The following is a 23,965-nucleotide window of genomic DNA, read 5'->3' as shown; positions in this document are numbered from 1 at the left end:
GAGAATCAACGTCAGTTTTACGTCAATAGTGGCACGGAATTACAACATCCATCACCTGCTACACGGCACACGTCCACATCACACACCAAGTCCCATGATCCCAGACAACTACTTCTTCTACTTTCGGCTTTTCCTGTTAGGGGTCGCCACAGCGAATCATCTGTTTCCACCTAACTCTATCCTCGGCATTCTCTACTCTCGCACCAGGTACCTTCATGTCCTCATTTAACACAACCATACCTGTATATCTCCTCTTTGGCCTTCCTCTTGACCTCTTACCTGGCAGCTCCATCTCCAACATCCTTCTACCAATATAACCATCTCCCTCCTCTGTACATGTCCAAACCATCTCAATCTAGCCTCTCTGACCTTGTCCCCAAATCAGCCAACCTGATCTGTCCCTCTGATGTGCTCATTCCTAATCCTGTCCATCCTCGTCACTCCTAAAGAGTGCCTCAACATCCTCATCTCTGCTACCTTCATCTCTGCCTCATGTCTTTTCCTCACTGCTACAGTCATGATACATACAGCATAGCATATGGTCTCACTACTGTCTTGTACACCTTTCCTTTGAACATGATCCCAGACAAATAAACCATGTTAAAGCTCAATAAGCACAAACACTTGCCTAGCGTCTATTGTATGTGTTGATTATTGTATCCAAGCTACATTCATGTGTCAGTGCGTTTAAGTTAATTAGTCTTAACGCAACCACTTACTCGGCACTTTTATCTGCAAACAGTTCTTGAAAATCAACGTCATACTTTTCAAACTCAAATAACATCATTCAACTATTCCAATATATTGTGTTTAATCTCTGACAGAATAAATTGTACATGGTTTAAATGATAAATCTCTGATGGTTTTCAACAAAAATACTTTTAGTTACTGCTTTTACATTTCCTGTCTTTATAAGCATGTTTTAGGTAAACTTTTATCTTAAAAAAAAAAACTTTTTTCATTATACAACTGAAACAATTGTTTGTGGTAATCAAACAGGCATGGCACATAGAGATTAGTTTAGAAAAATGCTGGAAAATTGCTTCTGTAATTTTATCCTTTTACAAAAAAGTAAAAGTTTTACTAAGACCATGCTATTGATCCATTTAACCCTTCTCACACTTGGGCTGAACACCAACTCACAAATACCAGGCATTCTTCTGTTCTTCTATTTTTCCTACCTCAAAACAGACACTTTGGCAAACATTCTGCAGCAGAAAAATCCAAACCATTTGGAAAAAAAATGTAAAAATGCCCATAAGGTAATGCAGCAAGAAAGTGTTCTGGTTCAAACAGAGCCTTAAAAGTCCTCCAAGAGCAGAATGCAATTTCTTAGGACACTTAGGACACATAATTAAAGATGTTTTCCTCAAAGATGATATGTCCTGCATATGTCCTTTTGGTGCTATAAAACAAGGACAACAGAACCCATATTTATTTTTAGAACTATAAAGTTTTCACATCATATTCTTTACACTGATTTAATCTTGAAAAAGTATCTCTTAATAGCAAAGTATATACAGTATAACGTGATGGTTTTATAGACCAAAATTCAATTAAAATTTAAACTTATGGAGTAATATATTATGATGATGGATTTATGTCATCAAGCACTTTTTTTTGTATAAGCAGACACACTGCAAATAGACTCCTGTTCAGTTTTGTTTAATATTTCACAGCTGACATAGTAAAATGATGAACTCTAACCTGGCCTCTAATCTATAACATTAATCTACAGAAACTGTCATACAAATGAAGTTGTTCCAAATGAAAATTTGAAAGTGTTAGACACATTGGTTTAGCATGAGTAAAAGGTTGGTGTGTTAATTTAACTCTTCTTGGTTTATTCCAAACCTGAGACAACACATCAATCTACAATAACAAACAGCTGGCTGGAAATCCTAACAACAAAAAATAATACTTCCCCAAGGAACATATGGCAGAACGAAACGGGCTGACAGACACCCAGAAAACTTAAGACGGAGTAAACAGCAGAAATGAACACTTCTAACCATAAATGGCTGTACAAATCCCTCAGAGCATATATTTCTAAGTATATATAGTCTATAAGGAGAAACCTCTAGAAGACAGTGGTACAACACTTTTACATTTAGAAACAAATGGTAAGAAAACACTTACCATATTTAACTTCATGGGAAAATCCAGGAAAAGATATTTATCTGTAAAGATTAAACAAATGAAACCAACACCCAATCTGTATCTACAGTATACATAAAGCCAAGTGCTTTAAATGTTATATAACATGCGTCAAATGAAACTCACATGCTGGTAAATTTCATTATGGTGCTGATCCAGTGAATGAGGAGGAGACACTGGACAAAGCACCCTGACCCGTGAGGATACAAATAAGTCTATCCAATAGTCAAATCTAATAAAACATGTGGCATGTCTTCACCACAAATGACGCAACAGCTTAAAAATAAAAAATAATTAAAACAAGGTGCATCAGGGATGAACAAAAAATGGCAATGAGTGAAATATTTTTAGAGTATAAAAACATATTGTATATGTTTTTTTCTAAGATAGTAACACAATGTATGAAAACCAGAAATGTTTTTTTATTTCAGATCTGCAATGATAATTTCACATGAAAAAAAGGAGTGGAAAAATTAAACATTTGTGTGGCAGCAGCACAATGAAAAACCTCACGCAGATACAGATCAAGAGCTCCAGTTAATGTTAAGATCACAGACCAGAATGCGGAAAAAAGTGATCTCATTGACCTCGGCCGTGGATGTGTCAAACTGGTATTTCTTGAGATCCCCTGTGATTTTCATACATAACAGTCTGCAGGATTTACACAGAATGGTGAGAAAAACAAAAAGCTTTCAGTGAGAAGAAGTTCTGCAGCAGAAATGCCTTGTTTACAGGAGAGGTCAGAAGAGAATGACCAGACTGGCTCGGGCTAACAGGAAGGCTATGGTAGGTCAAATAACAACTCTTTACAAATGTGGTGTGCAGAAAAGCATCTCAGAACACACAAGAAGGTCGAACCATGAGGGGAATCTGTAGCTACAGGTTCATTAATCTGGACTGTCAAATACCGGAAAGAGACCAGTTTGGAATCTGAGTCTGTGTCTGCTGTAGGAAAGAATTCTGATTTTGAGAAAGGTTATTCCAGTTTGTTCAGATCAAACCATGAGGAAACCCCAACTAATTATGTGTCTAAAAAAAACCCCACTGATTGTCGAGAGATAATTTCCTGTTACTTATGGAATGACTTTTAGGAAAATTGCTTTGACAGCAATAATTTGACTGCATTATTTTGACTTACGCCTAATGAAGGAATGTCACCGTGTTGCTGTGTGCTTCAAACCACCCTCAGTTAAAGGTGGAGCTCAACCAGGAAGAGGAACAAAGCTAAGTAAAGCAGATTAAATGAATTCACACAACTTCCCTTTCTTTTGTTGTGTAAATCTTGCAGAAAAGTATTTCCTCTTCAAAGTTATTACAAAAATGTTTTCTGTAAGCTTTGGACTAGCAATGTATTACTTAGGTGAAACTTATGACACTAATACATTAGCCAGCGTATGAATATAAAAATATTTATATTTAAACACAGAATTAAGCCTACTGTATCTATATATGGCACTCAGATAGGAGTGGCTGTTTAAGATGGCCGTCTGGTGCTGTTTGATGCTTGGAAAGATTTGCATTTATCGCTTTCCAAGTCAAAAAGCCACACTAACCTTTGGCTCCATGGTTACGTGGCACAAGCCAGAAACCCATAAAAGATCCTACCTAAGTTGTGACTTGTCACACACCTTTTCTAACTGCTACTCATTAGCAGACATACCAAAGGCGTTCAGCTCGTTCACTCATGAGTTTACCGAAGGAGTCAAGAAGCTGCAAATGTATCGGTGAAGCTTGTGATCTAGGCTTTGTATAAAGTGTCACAAACCCGTCCTACCAAACTCAACTCATTGTCTAGGGTTTATACTAATCTACTAAGCTAATAGCTCACAATGTGAACACGACACCTCGGCAGCCCATTCTGCAGACGTACGCCATTCTCTAAAGCAGACATTTCTCATATGCATATAATAACGTATAGAAATATAGTGAACAGGGATGAAAATTTGTGTTCACTGGAACATCCAAGCACTTTCCACTTTACTTTAAGCCATTCGTATTAGACCAACAGAGCAAACACTGGATTTGCATGAAATGTGGCCTCCACCCATTTTTTAAATTTTATGAGGAAGTGAAAACTGCAATTTTTTTGTTTTGTATTTTATCAGAAAGGTCTAACTCTTAAATCTTAACTTAACTTTTTATCAGAGGAAAAAATGGAATTTGTGCCTTTTTTGTTGTGTTCATGTTCAGCATTAAGTTTCTTTGACATGTCACACTACACAGTGGCTCATATGAAGGCAGACACTCAGGGATTTGAGAATTACTTTATAATTACTTATTTCTGCTCTATGAAATGTGCCAAGTTCACATGCGTTATTTTCAACCACTACAATTCTACGTAACGTTATCTCAATTAGAAGGCCAGCCTACTGATAAGATGGGTTAAGATATTTTTAAGGCTGTTTCACAGTTAGCTTCTAAGCAATTTCGTCTTTTCTCAACTCACCGTTTTCCACTGACGTTCAATATCTGAGTAAGGGGAAATCCGATAGAGTAGTGAAGACAGCAAACATTGGACTGAAAGATTCAGAATGCAGTGCAGCTAAGCAACACACTCGTACCGAGTTACAGCAGAGAACCGGCTCAGCTAGTTAGCAGTCTAGGAGATGATAAGTGTGATAGTGTTGATGATAAAATTAGCATGAAATTTGATTCTTTGGAAGCAGATGAGAAAGTGAGAGCGCTGGACTGACTAAAAAATTCTGGGTTTGGTTTAGGTCAGATATTTTATCTTTTTAGAGCTTTCCATTAATTCTCCAAAGAATGTGTACATCTGTATCTCATGCAGAACATCTGTAATGCAGTACTCATTGTGGCGATAAGATAAAGTGATGATAATCTTCCAGCACCGTATTTCACCCTGAAGCTGCTTTCTTTTATACATTTTGATGTATGTGTGTGTGTGTGTATGTGTGTGTCTGTGTGTGTGTGGGCGCGTCAGTACACTCATGTATGCGTGAATAAGTGCATGAGTGCATACGTGTGTGTGTGTATGAGTGCATACGTGTGTGTGAGTGAGTTTGTGTGTGTGTGTGTGTGAGTATGAGTGCATGTGTGTTACATACTCATGTATGTTTGAGTAAGTGCATGAGTGCATACGTGTGTGTGTGTGTGTGCATGTGTGAGTACATGAGTGCATGTGTGTGTATGCATATGTGTGTACACTCATGTGTGTGCATAAGTGCATGACTGCATACATGTGTGTGTGTGTTGCAATATAAAGACAATAAAGGAATCTCACACTGTAACAGAAATGTGCTGGACACACAGGTGTTGCTGATTCTGCACACATTTATTTTCTGTGCTTCCTTAAAGAGAATTCTGAAGGCCAAAAATGTCAGAGGAATTTGATTTGATACTGTGTTTAGATCATGTGTTTTCATAGCAAGTGTGCCAAACACTCTCCATCTGCCTTAACGACCTCGAGAAGGTCAAGTTCAAACTCACTTTTTACAAAAGTGTGAGTCAGCATTCAGTTTGCTCTCAGGACACTGCTTCATCATACACTATTTTTTGTCTTTACACTTAAAAGCACTTTTCCCTGAACAGCTTTTGAAGATGGCTCCTGCTTCTGGGAAATTGTCACAGATGGTAGCCTAATGCACTCAGAGAATAAACAGCCTTGCAGAGTCACAGCGAGATGAATTACTCCTAAGCATTGTTGAGGGGAATCAAACAAACCTGAGCATAAACACATGAAGAATGCTCAGGACTCACTCAAACAGATCCTCTTCCTCTAATTGTGTGCAACAGTGATGAGATCAAAGCAAACCCCCTGGTACAAAGCTAGTGCAACGATGCAGTCTCACATCAGGGGTCACGTGTCACCAAAGAAGCTTCTGCAACATGATGTGGATGATAAACACGGGACAATATAAAAATATAAGTGAATTGTTCTGTGACCTTGACGAAAAACAAAAAACACTTGAGTATAATCTAGAGCCTAGATGTGATAACGAGTATAACTTCTGTCTTTTAAGCTCCAGAGCAGACTTTTTTTACCCAGTTCTCGAACAAACCGTTTCTAAATAAATGAGATCCAGGGTGTCCCAGGGGTCTATGAAGCATGACCAGAGGTGATCAAATCAATTCATTCAAACTTGATTTAACTTGACTTGATTTAATAATTTAGTTCAATTTCTGAAAATCCCAGCCACATTATTATTATTATTATTATTATTATTATTATTATTATTATTACATATTATTAAGTTCTTATAGTTTTTAAAATGTTAGGACTGCTCACTTCTTATTGAATGGGTTTAATTTAAATCTCAGTAACTCACGAGTTGTAATAATGGTTTAAATAATGTTTCAGTCATTAAAAGCTTCAATAAATAGCAAAGATGTTAGTGTTAACATTCAACAAACTGAACTAACATGTGAATATTCAGACTACGTTCACTCTCAGTAATAAAGGTATGAAACTTTAATTTTTCTTGTCACTGGGGTGGTACCATCAAGGAGACATTATTTTTTGGTATTTGTTTCTTTCATATTTATCAAAATCTTTTCCAAACCAGTTCACATTATTATTTCACTTCGTAATCTTGTCCCTCTTTATCCTCACTTCCGAAATGCCAGGTCATCGTTATTCTTTATTACCAGTGTCAGGTAAGTGTTTGGACCGAACACGAAGAAAAATGCTGACTGGCACCTGACTGTGTATGTTTCCATGGCAACCAACCCTTGCGCCCATTACATAATAACGTCTATTCATACTTCCATACTAGATAGCTGCTACTATTATTAAATAGTTCTTACTACTACCTAGACTTATTTTGTGTTTATACTTTTCATGACCTAAAACTTCTGAGCAGCATTACAGTATGGATGTGTTTCCATGGCAACTGACCATTGTGCCCCATTAAATAACCTCTTCTTATACTTTTTACTAATATTAAATAATCACCATATAGTCACCATGTATAACCGTGTTACGTACGTTTGCTATTCAGGACCTAAGGAGTTTAGGATAAAAATCAAAGCAGATGTAGTTAAGGGTAAGCCGTAGCGCACAAACGTTTCATTTGCTTGTCAAGCAAACTTTTTCTGTGGTTGTCGTTGCTGACATCTGAAGCTGTACACTGCGTTCACTCACACACCAGTGTACTGTTAATAAAAGTGGAGGATGAACATCTGTAGGGTTTCACCATCTAAAGCCACAGAAGTACTTTGTTTGGACAGATGCAAATTTGTCCAAAGATGTCTTGTTTTTCTGGAAATTTTTTAACAGATTCAAATTTATCCAGAAATTTCTTGTTTTTCTGGAAATTTTCGGACAGATTAAAATGTATCCAGAAATTTCTTGTTTTTCCGGAAATTTCTGGACAGATTCAAATTGATCCAGAAATTTCTTGTTTTTCCGGAAATTTCTGGACAGATTCAAATTTATTCCGAAATTTCTTGTTTTTCCAGAAATTTTTGGACAGATGCAAATTTGTCCAAAAATTCCCTGTTTTTCGGGAAATTTTATGTACTTTGCTTAACTTTTTTCATCTACTAGATGCAGATATATTTTACTTGAAAAAAAAAATTAGAACAGTCAAAAATATTTATTCAGTATTAATAAAAATAGAAAAAGTGATTCCAACCTCACACACCATACATATTTATTATTATTGTAATTATTATTATTGTTCTTATTAGTAGTAGTATATTTCAATACGCAATATGTATATTATATAATTATTACTAATACGTGCGTGTATATTAATAATATCAACATATACACATATGAAGTCCTACTGAAATCTTGCTCTTCAGTAGAAATAAAAAAAAAATGCGACACATTTTCTGTAACTACAGAATTTCCAGCATCACTTCCAGTCTTCACCTTGGACAGGTGTGTGTTAGAACTCGCACAACGAGCCGGTAAAATAAACCAAGCGTCAGATTCTTACTTGTATATTGAGTGTGTTGTTGAGATTATGTCGCAGTCAGACCCTCATACACGACTGATTGATAATCCACAGAAATCTACAGCTGGTCCAGTGCGTGTTTGTTTCCCTCCTGTGAGCAGCAGAAGATTGGTTTCTTCTCCAGTCTGTGGTGAGATGTGTGGTAGTGAGATGTGCGTTTCAGAGGGAGTGCACAAGCCCTAAATACACCGCCTCCTGTGTGTACTGCCGCTGCACAAACCACAGTCCCGAGAGCCGCTTTCCAAGTTCTTGCATGTTCATTGACGCTGCAGACGTCCAGCGCAGTAAACTCAGAGCGCCCTCTGCTGGAGACAGCGGCTGAAAAGTCCGTGCAGTTGCGCAGCTATGTTTCTGAGCATGCGCAGTACATCGTTAGGTACAGAGGTGAAGTCCAGTCCTGTGTTGAGACTGGTCTAGACAGTCAGTCAGTCAGTCAGTCTAACTATAAACATATCATTTTGTCCACCACAAACCTGATCCAGCTCACAAAGGATTTGATATTTAACTAAGGACCGGGTTTAGACGAGCTGATGAGTTAGAAGCACAGATAAATGTGTAGCACAACAGCTGCCCAGGACTGCAGTTCAAAACCATGTGACATGGTAGAAATTATGGGCAAAAACATATTTCAACATTTTTTATTTTGACACAGCCTTTCTACTCTCTTTCAATGAATACGTGATTGTTTGGTTTGGCATTTGACTGTATTGCATTGATGTGACTATTATAATTTAAGTGACTGTTATTTATTCATTTCATTCATTCATTCATTTTCTACCGCTTATCCGAACTACCGCAGGGCACTGTTATTTAGATATCATGTAATTATACTGAATAAATTAATCATTTATACATATATATATATATATATATATGTATATATATATATATATATATATATATATATATATATATATATATATACGTATATATATATATTTATGTATATATATACGTATATATATATATATATATATATATATATATATATATATATATATATATATATATATATATATATATACATATATATATAAATGTGTGTGTGTATGTATGTGTGTGTGTGTGTGTGTGTGTGTGTGTGTGTGTGTGTGATTTTTATTTATTTATTTATTTTGAAGACTCTTATTTTGTAGGCCGCTCGACTGACAGCTGTTTCCGGTTTTTCTGGTTTCGACGCGACAGACTCTGCGCGCGCACATGTGCAGGTCTACATATTAGAATATGTCAAGGTTAACAAATAAACCTTACAGCTTGTGTCTGTCTTTCCTAAAGAGCGGGTGGAGATGTCCTCAACGTGTGTCCAAATCATCTTTAATCGCCTCTGCAGTGAGGACAGACGAAGTAAAGGTGAGTTAAGAAGTAAAGGTGATTGTTAGATTCTGTGCGCACGAGGCGCTGCTGTCTTCAGATTCAGTGCGCGAGACTAAAACATGTCAGATATGTGGAACATCAGTCATTCAGTCAGCTCGTGATGCTGAAATATCAAGCTACAGAAGAGGAAAAGATTCCTGTTCAACAGTGAACATCTTTCCCTGTTCTGAAAAAAGGTGTATTGTGAAAATAGGAAACACAAATGAATCAGAATCAGAATCAGGTTTATTTGCCAATTGTGTTCACACACACACACACACACACACACACACACACACACACACACACACACGCGGAATTTGGTTCCAGCTGAGTGACTCTCAGAAGTACAGACATAAATAACATTATACTATACAAGACAAGATAATACAGATTATACAAGACAATGCAGATGTGATACAATAAACGTTATGAGTATTAAATATGAATACAGAATATAACTGATCAGTTATGTACATAAAGTGTGAGAAGTGCACTGTAGTGTAAATAACAGTATTGTGTAATATTATGCTTTTGTACAATATACAGCAGCAGTAGTGTGTGTAACATCTATGGATGATGTGATGACTGACAGTTCTGATAATGCATTACTTATAGATATGAAGCAGGGAATATAATTATGGTGAGTTGTTAATCAGGGTGATAAGGGGCCTGGGGAAAGAAACTGTTCCTGTGTCTGGCAGTTTTGGTAAACAAAGATCAGTACCACCTGGGGAGTGGGCAGGGGGGCAACAATTATTTTTTCTGCTGTTTTTACTGTGCGTTGCAGTCTGTTCCTCTCCTGTTTTGTTGCTGCTCCAAACCAGATGATGATGGATGTGCGCAGGACAGATTCAATGACTGCAGTGTAGAACAGCATCAACAGCTCCTGTGGCAAACCGTACTTCCGTAATTGGTGTAGAAAGTACATCCTATGCTTGGCCTTTTTGATGATGGAGTTTATGTTGCCTCCCATTTCAGGTCTTGGGAAATGGTAGTGCCCAGGAATTTGAAGGACTCTACAGACTGTAGCTCACTATACTCCTATTGTGAGGAGGAGTAGTGTTGAGGGTTGTTTCCTAAAGTCCACTATCATCTCCACAGTTTTGAGGGTGTTTCGCTCTAGGCTGTTCTGACTGCACCATAGCACCAGCCCGCTTCACCTCCTGCTGGTATGCAGACTCGTCGCCATCTTGGATGAGACCGATGAGCGTATTATCATCTACAATTTTCAGGAGTTGAACTATTGGGTTACTTGAAGTTCAGTCATTGGTATAGAGGGAGAATAGCAGTCGGGAGAGGACACATCCCTGAGGTGCACCAGTGCTGAATGTCCGAATACTGGAGGTAAAAATGTCCGAATACTGGAGGTTGTTTCCTGCCTGTCAGGAAGCTGGTGATCCACTGACAGATGGAAGGGGGTATAGTGAGCTTTAGGAGTTTGGAGCGGAGAAATTCCGGAATTATTGTATTAAAAGCTGAACTGAATTCGACAAACAGAAGCCGGGCATATGTCCCTGGGCAGTACAGGTATTGCAGAATGTAGTGCAGACCAATGTTGACTGTGTCGTCCACTGATCTGTTTTCTCGGTAGGCAAACTGTAGGGGATCCAGCATCTGTTCTGTTACAGTCCTTAGGTGGGCCAATACCAGCTGTTCAAAGGTCTTCATGACGACAAATGTCAGAGCGACAGACCTGTAGTCATTCAGTCCAGTGATGGAGGGTTTCTTGGGGACCGGGATGATTGTGGAGAGTTTAAAGCAGGAGGGGACTTCACACAGCTCCAGTGATCTGTTGAAGATATGGGTGAAGATAGGAGCCAGTTGGCCAGCACATGCTTTGAGACAGGAGCGGGAGACACCGTCTTGGCCAGGAGCTTTCTAAGTTTTGCAGGCCTTTCCACGCTGATGCAGGATTGTTGTTTTCAGAGTAGCTTATTTTGGCTATTTTGATCTCTCTTGTCAGTAGGTTCCTGGCCTGCTTATACAGGGCTTTGTCCTCCCCTCTGTAGGCATCTTCCTTGGCATGTTAAAGTTTTTTCAGTTTGGCTGTGAACTATGGCTTGTTGATACTGAATTTGTAGAAGGTTTTGGTTGGCACACACGTCTTCACAAAAACTTATGTAAGATGTCTCAGTGTCAGTGAGTTTATCCAGGCTGTCAGTTCCAGCCTCAAAGATACTCCAATCAGCGCAGTCAAAACAGTCTTGTAGTTCCTGCTTTGCCTCACTGGTCCATCTCTTCACTTCTCATTTTGACTACAGGCTTAGCAGATTTTAGTTTCTGCCTGTATGTTGGAATAAGATGAATCAAGCAGTTATTGGAATTCCCCAATGCTGCCCGGGTATACAGCAATATGCGGCCTTAAGAATTGCAGGCCGCAATCCAGTGTATTTTTCTCTCTTGTGGGACAGTTAATATGCTGCCTGTATTTTGGAAGTTCAAGTGTTAGTTTTTCTCTGTAAAAGTCTCCAAGGATGATAATAAAAGAATCCAGATTTTTTTTTTGCTCCAAGCCAGATATTTGGTTTGTTAGGTTTTGCAGTGCATCACACACGTTGACCTGCGGTGGGATGTAAACTCCGATCTGAACGAATGAGGAGAATTACTGCAGTGAATAAAAGGGTTTACAGTTCATGAACAGTGATTCCAAGTTTGGGCTGCAGTATTTATTCAGCACTGTGACATCTGAGCACCAAAGTTAATGTAAAAGCAGATTCCGCCTATTTTATTTTACCCGATAGCTCTGTACAAACTGGTGAAAAAGTGTCTGGAGAGAACTGCCCAATGTTAAGCAGTTCTTCTCTGGTGTATGTTATCACAGTAGGGTAACCAAACACACAGACAGTAAACAAAAAGAAAGAGAGTCCACATGGATGTTCCAAATAAATTGGACATTTTAGATAAAATGCAGGTGGAACTGATGAAATAGCCCAAGCTTATCCTCATTAGCTAACTGACAGAGATTTTCTACATCTAAACTAAATGTCGTTTCTCCAGAACAATACAACACCACAGCTCACAGAGGACTACGTAAAGTGAGGATACACAAGTGTGCGACTGAGAGCAAATAACAATAAGTACACATGACAGAGCAATAAATTCACAGGACAGCAGAATTAGTCTTGTGAGTTAAAGCTAGTGCAATATGTATTGCTAAATGCTCGAGAGCCTTGTGATAATACAGTATGTGTCTAATAGCAGCATCATAAAGGGATGATTGTGTTATGTATACTGGATATTTATTGAAAAAGTTTCGATTGTTGTGAAGTCTGGTGGTGGTAGCGTGGATGCTCTGGAACTTTCTACCAGATGGCGAGAGGGGCGAGAGGGGTCGGAAGGGTGAGACTTCATGAAACTAACCTGTTTTGCTTTTTTTTAAGCAGGCAAGATTTGGATTTTCTAGCACTAACTCAGCAAGACCAGAGTGTAATCCAGCTGGTTCCTGGGCCACCAGAGCTGTAAGAGTCACTTTCATGTATTAATGAAGCTGTAGAGACTTAAGTGCTTTTGTACGTCACTCTGGATAAGGGCATCTGCCAAATGCTGTCAATTTAAATGTAAATGTAAATATTAAATAAATACTATATATGAATACAATCTTAGCTCTCCAAAGTTTCTGATGAAAAGCGAGTCTGGCTTTATTGTAGCTGTCTCCATCCTGTGCTACAGTGGTATAGTGATAGTGTACAGAGTGCCTGAGTTAATGTAATTTACTTTAGTTTTCCTTAATTATTATAGATACTAATAACTGTTTTATAAAACTTATTAGTCTGAATGGATGATCATGTGGGAGCTTATTTGTTAGTACAATTTGAAATGCATACCATCTCTTATTTCAGTGGACGGATGTTGCACATGGAAACATACAAAGAAGAGGACTTTACTTGACCATTCCCCTTGCAGAAGGAAACACACTTCAGTCAAAGTAAATCAGTGCATGGTCTTTAATCCCTGTTAATTAAATCTGTAAATACAACTGAAATTATATATACATAAAACAAATGATATAAAGTCTTCTCATATTACAAAAATCTTTATTTAACCAGGATAAACTCACTGAGACAAACTCACTCTTTTGCAAGTGTCCTGGCCAAGAAGGGAGCAATAGATACAAGAAAATGTAAAGACACAAGAAGAAGAAATACTACATAAAAAATAAATACGTAGTTCTATAAAATCTACTATTACAGAAACATCTTCCAACATGACTGTACTCAAAGTTAGTCTGTAAATTGTTCCATGTTGATGGGGTATTAAATTTTTCCCCACCTCGGACCTAACAAGAATAATAATGGTTTAATTTTTTTGTAATGGTTTACAGAAATAATAGATGACAAGTAAATAGGTAATATTTAATGTTTTTGTTTCCCCACTCTGTCTGTGGCAGAGAGATGACCGAAGCCGTCTATGAGAAGCTGGCTGAGGAGACGCTGGATGCACTAGCCGAATTTTTTGAGGATCTCACTGATCAGAGATGCACTGCGCCTGACTATGATGTGGTGTTTTCTGTGAGTAAACAAAATTAAATACTTGTATACAAAGAAGCAAAAACTTCTGCCCTTCAACCCATGAATACATGATGCAGTTTTTCTAAATGTCCACAAGGGGCCGCTGTTGATGCAGATCCCTGGTCTTTTGGTGATCAGCAGCATGTCATATTTTTTTTCTCTTTTCTTATCTTGATCACACTTTTCATACATGAAAGGAAGTGCAGCTTCATGGTGTACTTCCTTTGGGACTTGCTCAAGGGCAGTGTCACGTTTAGATCTTCAGCTGCAGGCTCTCATCTGGCAACCTCAGTCAGCCATAATACACTTTGTATTATTGTATGAGCAATGTACAAAAGTGCTTAAGTCTCTATCATTGAATGCATGATATCTGGTTCACTAGGCTTACAGACTTAAGATACCTTTTTTTTAACACATACAACAAACAAGGAAGAAAGTGCTGGTTGGAGTGTTTCATGAGTAAGTAGGTCTTCAAACGTAGGGGAAGTTCATTCCACCACCTTGGTGCCAGAACAGAAAAGAGTCTTGTAGTATACTTAGCTCTTACCCTGAGAGATGGTGGAACCAGTCAAGCAGTGCTGGTAGATCTGAGGGAGTGAGGTGCAGTGATGAGGAGTGATGAGGGCTTTGAGGTAAGAGGGAGCTGGTCTATTTTTGGCTTTGTAGGCCAGCATCAGTGTTTTGAATCTGATGCATGATCTGAATCTACCAGAAGCTAGTGGAGGGATCACAGCAGCGGGATGCTATGCGAGAAATTAGGCAGTTTGAAAACAAACCGTGCAGCTGCATTTTGGATCATTTGCAGAAGACAAGATGAGAAGCTTTTATTGTCATTTTAACCATATACTGTTGCAGCACACAGTAAAATGAGACACTGTTTCTCCTGGACCATGGAGCTACATAGAACAAACGCTGACGGTGTAAATACTGTATGTTCAATCAATATTGTGTGTGCAGAAATACTGGAATGAACACAGTATTATAGCAGCAGTTGCATGAGACGAACAGCGTTCATAGGTAGAACTGCCAGCAGTGTGTTGCAGTAATCCAGTCTTGAGATGACAAGAGACTTAATTACCTGAGCAGCCTGTGTGGACAAAAATGGCCAGTTCCTTCTGATGTTGTAGAGAAGGACCTGACATGAGCGTGTCACATTAGCAACATGCGAGGAAAAGGACAGTTGATTGTCCATGGATACCCCAAGGTTGCGAGCTGTGACTTAAGGGGAGATTAGATCGCCACCTTGGATGATCAGCAGTTCAGTTTTGCTAGGATTGTGCTTCAACCGATGAGCCATCATCATCATGATATATCTGAGACCAATTATTTTTGTAGTCATTAAAATACAATATTATGGAGCTTTGTTATGATACAACATTATATCTCAATGTCCACAAGGGGCCGCTGTTGATGCAGAAATCTAATTCTAAGTCCCTGGTCTTTTGGTGATCAGCATCATGTCATTTTCTTTTCTCTTTTCTTATCTTGATCACACTTTTCATACATGAAAGGAAGTGCAGCTTCATGGGACTTGCTCAAAGGCAGTGTCACGTTTAGAACTTTTATTTATATATTTATATATATATCTATATATATATATATATATATATATATATATATATATATATATATATATATAATATATTATATGTATAAATGTGTGTATATACACACATATGTATATAATTATTTTTTATTAATTAATGCTCTGATTGGAAGCAGCTAAGTGGGTGTTAATTTTGTACTGAATATTTAAAATAAAAAAAAAATCTAAATAATTGTTAATTTTTGCTTTGAGATTTTACATTTAGCATTTGGCAGATGCCCTTGTCCAGAGTGACGTACAAAAGTGCTTAAGTCTCTGTCATTGAATGCATGATATCTGGTTCACTAGGCTACAGACTTAAAATACCTTTTTTTTTTTTTTAAATTAATTAAATACAATATTATGGAGTTTTGTTATGATACAACAATATTGATATTTTTGTCATGTCGCCCGTTCCTAACCTTGACACTGACAGTTTATTCAAAAGAATTACTGGGATGGTGTGTCCAGGTTTTTCCGGGATGATCACAACACAGAACACACACATTTCATTCTGCAGTTTTCTTGTATATGAATTCATGCCCATGATGGCGTTGGTTGTACAGTACAGACATCCGTTCCACTTTACTCATTATGGATTCTTGATCCATGTCCGAGCTTCTCAGCAGGTGGTGTTTAAAATCAGGTCAGATTCCAGGGCATTTGAGGAAAAACCCAACTTTTTTGACCTATTAACAGAATACTGAGATGAGAGCTGATGATGCAGGCCATGAATGGGGAAAGTCACTAAAAAACATAAAAACAATATAGGCATTAAAAGCATATATGTTGGAGTCTGAAAAATTAATGGGTTTTAAATTTTAAAGGTTAAATGTGACACCCTAAAGTATGAGAATTAGAAATTAGATTAATCATGATGGATCGGTTTGAACTGGGTTGCCAGTTTAGGTTTTATACTTCAGTATTTGCTATTTTTAATTACATTGAATTGACAAATACAGCCTTGGGTGTATGGTTTGGAATCTGGTTATTGTGATCATAAAGACGTGTGTGTGAGAGAGAGAGAGAGAGAGCGAGTGTGTGTGTGTGTGTGTGAGAGAGAGAGAGAGAGAGAGAGAGAGAGAGAGAGAGAGTGTGTGTGTGTGTGTGTGTGTGTGTGAGAGAGAGAGAGAGAGAGAGAAATGTGTGTGTGTGTGAGAGAGAGAGAGAGAGAGAGAGAGAGAAAGCATGTGTATATGTGTGTGTGAGAAAGTGTGTGAGAGAGAGAGAGAGAGAGCGTGTGTGTGTGTGAGAGAGAGAGTGTGTGTGTGTGTGTGTGTGTGTGTGTGTGTGTGTGTGTGTGTGTGAGAGAGAGAGAGGGAGATAAAGCGTATGTGAGAGAGAGAGAGAAAGGTGTGTGTGTACTGTATGAGAGAGAGGGAGGGTGCTGGCTCGCAAGTGACCCTTTTAAGAGAAGGTTTATCACCAACAGAATGTTTCTGCTAGCTGGTCTGAGGTAATGCATGTCTCTTGCAGGATTTATGAAGGGACGGCGTTAAAGAATGCACCAAGTCAGATTTCTTAGTAGAGGCAGCTCAGTAAATAACCACAGTACAGATGTTATTTTCCATTCCTGGGTAAAATGATTTTAAACCTGCTTGTTGCATCTAGTTGGAGCTTCAGTCTTGTCTTATATAAATCTCATTTTCAGTCTTATCTCACACAACATTTACAAAGTGGCTGTCTTTAGGTCTCTGCAGCAACACGTTGTGAATTATTTCCTGACTTCACATTGCTGCTCGTACAGTTTGAGGCCAAAAATCTTGATCAAGAAGATTTTCATTTCTGTGCTGTTTTCTGGTTCATAAGTTGACTTGTCCTCGTCTCTGCTTTGCGTTAATGTGATGTCAGGACATTTCCAGTGTCACGTCAAGCACACGACCCGCCATATAGTGTGTGTGAGCGCCATCTCCTGACTGACAGGAGGACTGATCAACTTTTCCATGACCCTTTAAAAAAGCCCCCTTTTCCTCATGTCCCTGTTTAATCTACATTATTTATTAATATTCATAACATATTAATAACTCTTACAGATTTGAGAATAACATTATTTATATTTATAGAATAAATTCTAAGTGTTTACAATACAGCACTGTGGAATTCTTGAATCTAATTGGTCAGAAAGTCTGATTAATTTGCTATAACAGCAGCTCTGACTAATTCACACTGCAAAGCAAATCAGTTTCATATTAACGCACTTGTTCGGACGTGATCACGTTGCTATAGCAACAGCTCATTCGTGTGGGCCCGTATGATGGATCATCTACATAATCAAAGTCGTACATCTGCATGTTATATTAGTCAGTATGGTTTCAGACACGGTAGGGAATGAGAGACTACTGAGTTGAAGGAACTCTGTTTAGTTGCTGCTACAGCGTAATGTAAGCGATGACAGGAACTTGTGGACGTTCAGCAACATTAACCCTTAAGAGCTAAAAAGCTTAATATGGCAGTCATAAAGCTTCTTGACTTGACCCATTAATAAAACAAAAGTTATCATGGTTGCTGTGGTATAAGTGGAATTAAACACTTCAGGTTGTTAACACTTCACGCCACCCTGGTGTTGCGTGGCCCCAAGAGATTTATTCCTTACTTAATGAATGAGAAGCTTCTTTCTTTTTAGTGCTACAAAAAAGCCTATTTTGGTTCAAATGAAAATGAAGCCAATAAAAATAATTCTGCACAGCAGTCAGAACTCTCCCCTGCTGAATCCTGATGGCATCAGGTACGATTTCTGTGGGTGAGACCACTTAGGATGGCATTGGACTGCAGTTTTGCTCCAATGCCTTCGGGCAACAATTGCTATGAATGTTGTAGGACAGTAATTACCACAAACAATTTTTCTTTCACTCAAATCTCTGTCAGTGAAACTTTCCTGGTTGGGAAATTACTGGTTAATTACACTTTTTGAAGTTTTCTTTTGTGTCTGCTTCATCTCAAGATTTCTTCCTTATATCCAGGGGCAGTTCTAGCCCTTTTTTTAGGGTGGCTTCAGCCCCCCTGTCTGTGATCTCAGCCACCTTAAAACTATAAGTATAATTTTTTCTTTCAAAAATAAACAAAAAAATTGCGTTGAAATGCAGGACATGTCGTCGATGGGAAAGAAAATTATTTATCAGTTTGATCCAAGAGCGGATTTTTTTACTTTGCTTTTACGCACGTGCGTTGTAGTCTTTCAAAAGTGCGTCATCAGCTGTCTGCTTTATTTGAACGGAGAAGCACAGGAACGCGCAGCGTGCACGCGCAGTCAGAGCTGGAGGCGTTTATCTATAACGTTAATCGGCGGAAAGCCGCAAAGACGGCAACCAAAAGCAGTGAAATTTCACTATTCTTATTACCAGAGTTGTAGCACAAACAAAATATTAATGCAAACAATCCATTCAATACTAAATAAAAATAACATTTATTGATTTGGTCTTTGTCTTGTGAATATTTTTATATTAATGACTGCATTCATTGGACACACTGTTTGTAGAGAATGCACACATACATGAACTGATCTGATTCAAGACTGGCATCATTACATCATGCATAAAGATTTGGTGTCCACTTTTGCCATTTTAAATAATACCATAACTTTTGGCTTACTATGTAGTCATATAATATAAAAATTTTCTTGTTTTATATTCTCACTGAGGGCTAAAACCCCCCTAAAGGTGAAATCCTAGAACCGCCCCTGCTTATATCGTCTCAGGGAGTTTTTCTGTAAAGCTGCTTTGTGACATTTGTTAAAAGCACTATAGAAATAAAATGGAATTTTGCCTATAAAAAATACAATAAATTTGTTGGGTCTATTGCAGGTCTATGGGTCTTATTGCAGAACTTTAAGACAGACTTAAAATAGAAGTCAGATTCTTTCCCTTGAAAAGAATAGATGTCATAAAATGTATAATTTGAGTTCATGCACACATGCTGTCAACGATATGCGGATGAATGCAATATTGCCATGGAGATGAAAGTCATCTCCATGAGTGCAAAAAATTAGCCCACATTTCCAGATTTGCCTAAGATGATGAATTGAAGCAGACCAAGAGCTGAACCTTGAGGGATACCTTGAGTGTCAGGAGCAGAGTGAGATTTATTCCACCCAGTGGATCTACAGCAAGGCCTGCCGGGGAGATATGAAGCAAGCTAGACAAGCTGTGTGACTAGGTGTACTCTAAAACACTTTAGCTTGTACCTTGGTTTATTTTAGCGGCTGGTGGAAGTGTGATGGGCGCAGGGCATGCTGGCAGGTTGATTGGTCGTTCACACCCTCTGTCCTCCCTCCTTCTCCTGCAGATAAATGTCAGAGAGGGAGAGTCTCCTGTCAGCTCCCCTGTGGAGGAGTGAGATTCTACACTCACTTCCCCCAACACCCCGTCATAACCAGCACATACTGCTGTTCTCTATATAGCGCATAAATGTTCCATGCAATAACAAAGGTGCTAGATCCTCTATTGCCTCGCACCATGTCGCATGTAGGAGGATGACTTGATAATTCTGTCAGTTCTTAAGACATATGATCTGACAGCTGCTGTCTAAGCCATTGTTAAAGTGCGTTCCTGTTTCAGCAGCTCTCTTTCTCTTTGTCCAAGTGGCAGCAGAATAACAACCATCCATCCATCCGTTTTCTGTACTGCTTACCCACATAGGGTCAATCCCAGGGGACTTGTTGAATGAGGTAGGGGCATCTGAAGGGCACAATCACTCACTCACACACACCCACACACACACACACACTTGTACAGTGTGGACAATTTTGAGAGCCAGTCAGACGTGTTTGGACTGGAGAGGAAACTGTAGGACCCAAAGGAAACCCCCAAAGCATTCAGAATTTACACACACGGCAGAGGCAACTCCCTGTTGAACCATCAACCCCATAGGTCCGAGGCAAACATGCTAACCACTAAAAACACTTTTAAAGAGAAGAAGAGAAGACTTACTCTGAGATCAGACTAATCACCTCTGAATTTGAGGAGACAAATAAATGTCATTTTCCCAAAGAAAACTCTTCTAATTAAGTCTCTCCACAGGTGTGTAACAGAAATGTGTTCATCAGGAATCCATAAAATAATTCATGCCACAAGATTGGCCAGGGTTTGGAGAGAAGGCCTGAAGGCACACAAGCAGTGACTTTAAAAGAGATGTAATAGAGGTTGTCTTCTTGTATTGTGTTTTGTAAAGGAATATTGATTATATATGTAGTACTGTGATTGTGGAAGCTTTTCTTCTTAGTCCAGGTATCCGTCTGTATATGTATCTGGTTAGTGCTTTAAAAATCCACGTCTATATTTGTATTTGGGATTTAAACCCAAAGTGGGGTTGACTTTTTTTGCTTCTTTAATTAAATATGAACCCTAACATTATGACAGAGGTAAAAATATCAGCATGAAGTGTGAGTTCTGGCCCTGACAGTTCCTTTACCTTGGCTATATCACTTTAGTTCCACTATCAGTATTATGAATATTTTTCTTTAAACCTGTCATCTATATTTTCTTATGAATTTTGTTGGTTCTGTGTTTTGAACCTCTGCACGCCTGAACCCGAGCTTCATATCATGTCATATCATATCTAGCACTGATATCGTTTTTTTTTTTTGAATTTTTTTTTAATACATTTTTGATTCCCAGTCCTGATGCCATGTGAACCTTCCTGTGAAGCTTTCTAAAAAAAAAACCCTGGAACATAAGAAACTTAAAGCATATGAAAGAATTTAGCCCAGAGTTGATAATAATAACTGAAAAGCAGGAGCTTTATCTAATATGGAAATGCTTTCATCAGCACGTTTGACTCAGTGCTAACATACAGACATGAAGTATTCCTTTAAAGTGAGGCTTTTATGGAAGTAAACCAAATGTTCATTTTTCTGCTTTCCTCAGAGTGGTGTCCTGACTGTGAAAGTCGGAGGTGACCATGGCACTTACGTCATCAATAAACAGACGCCTAACAAACAGCTTTGGCTCTCCTCTCCTATAAGGCAAGCATCTTCTTTTTCTTTTTTCTTTTCTGTGAAAAGCTTTTCTGAAAAAAAAATCCTGATATGATCCTCTGCATTATACTGTATGTTTATGTCCTTTATCTGACACGTTATTGTGTCTATAGTAACACCACCACCCCAGAGATATAACTAACCTTAGAATATGTAATTAGAAACGTGGAATGATCAATGTTGTGAAGGTTTCGGCAGGAGATTACTTTTATTTTCGAAATTGTATTTTCTTTTTCCAGCATTAATGACTTTCTCAGCAACACAAGCCACATTTTTTTCATTTTAGCTTCAAGTGATAACAGAAACTAACTTTCTTCTTGGACATTCCACAACATTGCAAAATGATATAAATGTAATGTAAACATGTAGACACCCTTATCCAGAGCGACTTACATTTTATCTCATTTTTATACAACTGAGCAATTGAGGGTTAAGGGCCTTGCTCAGGGGCCCAGCAGTCGCAGCTTGGTGGACGTAGGAATCGAACTCACAACCTTACGATTGGTAGCCCAACACCTTAACCACTAGGCTACCACATGTAATTATACATGGATAAAACGTCAAAATGTGTTGTTCTGTAATAAGTAATTAGTAGTGATCACAGTGGTATAAGAGGAATAAAACACCTCAGAACATGCCGGTATTGGAACATGTGTAATATTAACTGCTTCACATCAGGTTGCGCTACGCTACTCAGTCACTGATCATTTTTATGGAACAGTCATTTTTCTTCAGTGTTTTTTTTTTCCCCATTACTTTAAACAGGTCATTCTTTTCTTGGTGTTGAAGCTGGAACATATTAAAGGGGAAGTAGGAAAATTTCAGAGGTCTGAGTATGGGCCCATTAACTTCATCTCAGCCTTCATCATTGAACACTTAAAGATTAATCATACATATCATTCAAGCCAATCCTGGTCTTAATACCAATACTCAGTATGGATTAAGTGCAATAGTGCAAAAAATAGTTTGGGCATATTTAGACTTGTGATGACTGCATGATTTTTTTTTTTTGTTTTGTTTTGTTTTGCAGTGGGCCAAAACGTTATGATTGGACAGGAGAGCACTGGGTCTACAACCACGATGGCATAACCTTGCATGAACTGCTCTCTAAAGAGTTTTCTGCCATCTTTCATTCAAATATGGACCTGTCGCATCTCCTACATTCCTGACGACGACTAAAGGATGAAGAAACCACCAGAAAGGTGACTGAACATCAGGAACAAAAATGACACATAGACAGATGTGACATTTACCATTGTGCTTCCTTGGGATCAGAAATATTTTGTTGACTCTCATAATGTAACATCTTCTGAAGAAAGATTTCCCCCTTTTGCTTAATGCCATGAACATTTACCTACTATTTTGTTTGAATACAAAACTCTACTCTTGACATGGGTGTCTGGAGCATCTAGCAGCACAGATCAGCCCTTAAAGTGCATTTATTACACCTGTCTTCATTTAACCACCGAGGCCAAATTGCAGTTCATAGTAGCACATGGATTCAATCTGTAATGGTCCTATTGTAGCTATTAGCCTGTTTAAGCACCGCTTTCTATTCAAAACTCCACTCAGTCATTACGGCGCAGGGCGAAAGGGCTCTCACAGTTCCTGCCAGCCAATCTGGTTGGATCACACTCAGATTAAAAAAGGTCACTTTTGAATGCGTTTAACAATGAAAGAGACGAGAGGGCACTTTTTGTCATTTGGGGCTTTTAAATCAATATCAGTAATTTAGAGATCTGGACACAGCTAGACTACAGGCAGTGGATCGGAGACTGGAGAGGAGAAGAGGGAGGGGATTGTTTGAAAAAGCTGAAGGACCACTGATCAGAGCTGACTCTTCTGACTCTGAGATGCTTGTTCAGTGTTTGTTCAGTATGTAGTGTTGTACATTTAGGTATTAGTGCGGTATGTATTTAAGTTTTTTTTTAATTAAAGGCCTGTAATTAAAGTATCACTTCTTCAATCAGCTAATAAATTCTAGGCATTTGCTAGTCAAAATGTGTCCATGTTACACTCGACATCATCCTCATCTTTTAAATGTTTTTTTTGTTTTTTAATATTACCTGCAGTTTTTGTTGGTTTGAACAGTGTTGTTGATGAATATCTGCTTATGATAAATAAATTCTAGTCTTATTCATTTCTCTAGTGTCATTTTACTGCTTAATATGTTGTCCATGTTCTGCCAAAACAGCTCCTATCCACAGAGACACTGACTCCACAAAAACTCTGAAGGTGCCTTTTAGTATCTGGCACCAAGACTCCTGCAGCAGATCCTTTAAATCCTGTAAGCTGAAAGGTAGAGCTGCTGTGGATCAGATTTTTTTGTTCCAGCACATCACACAGATCCTCAAACAGTTTTTGGGGAATTTGGGGGCCAGGGCACCACCTTGAACTCTAACAACATGTTCCTGAAAGGCGTGTGCCGTGTGCATTGTCCTGCTGAAAGAGTGTGTTATTATGTTTA

At 38.4% G+C, this 23,965-nt stretch overlaps 2 protein-coding genes across 4 annotated transcripts in view; one reads left to right on the top strand and one right to left on the bottom strand.

The window, feature by feature from the left end:
• The window catches only part of pip5k1bb (phosphatidylinositol-4-phosphate 5-kinase, type I, beta b), a 41,089-nt gene extending 32,792 nt beyond the window's left edge, over positions 1-8,297 (bottom strand). The window contains exon 1 of one of the 2 annotated variants that reach the window (XM_060881058.1): positions 8,061-8,297. The gene's annotated coding sequence lies outside the window, so the exon portion shown is untranslated. The remainder of the gene's footprint in view (positions 1-8,060) is intronic. The other variant, XM_060881059.1, reaches the window with a different exon arrangement.
• A 942-nt stretch (positions 8,298-9,239) lies between these two features.
• Positions 9,240-23,638, top strand: fxn (frataxin). Of its 2 annotated transcripts, none has more exons than XM_060882192.1 (6): positions 9,240-9,428; positions 12,815-12,892; positions 13,274-13,359; positions 13,822-13,942; positions 21,389-21,486; positions 22,529-23,638. In XM_060882192.1, exons 1-6 carry the CDS (start codon positions 9,303-9,305, stop codon positions 22,665-22,667), a joined length of 648 nt encoding a protein of 215 aa, XP_060738175.1. In that variant the 5' UTR covers positions 9,240-9,302; the 3' UTR covers positions 22,668-23,638. The 2 variants fall into 2 exon arrangements, with proteins under 2 accessions (XP_060738175.1, XP_060738176.1); XM_060882193.1 differs by having other exon boundaries at positions 9,241-9,428; positions 12,818-12,892.
• The last annotated feature ends 327 nt before the right edge of the window (positions 23,639-23,965 follow it).

The sequence above is a fragment of the Tachysurus vachellii genome, chromosome 11 (assembly GCF_030014155.1).
Source record: "Tachysurus vachellii isolate PV-2020 chromosome 11, HZAU_Pvac_v1, whole genome shotgun sequence".
NCBI classification, from domain to species: Eukaryota; Metazoa; Chordata; class Actinopteri; order Siluriformes; family Bagridae; genus Tachysurus; species Tachysurus vachellii.
The sequence above is the reverse complement of the archived record's forward strand: the minus strand, read 5'-3'. Positions and strand labels throughout refer to the sequence as shown.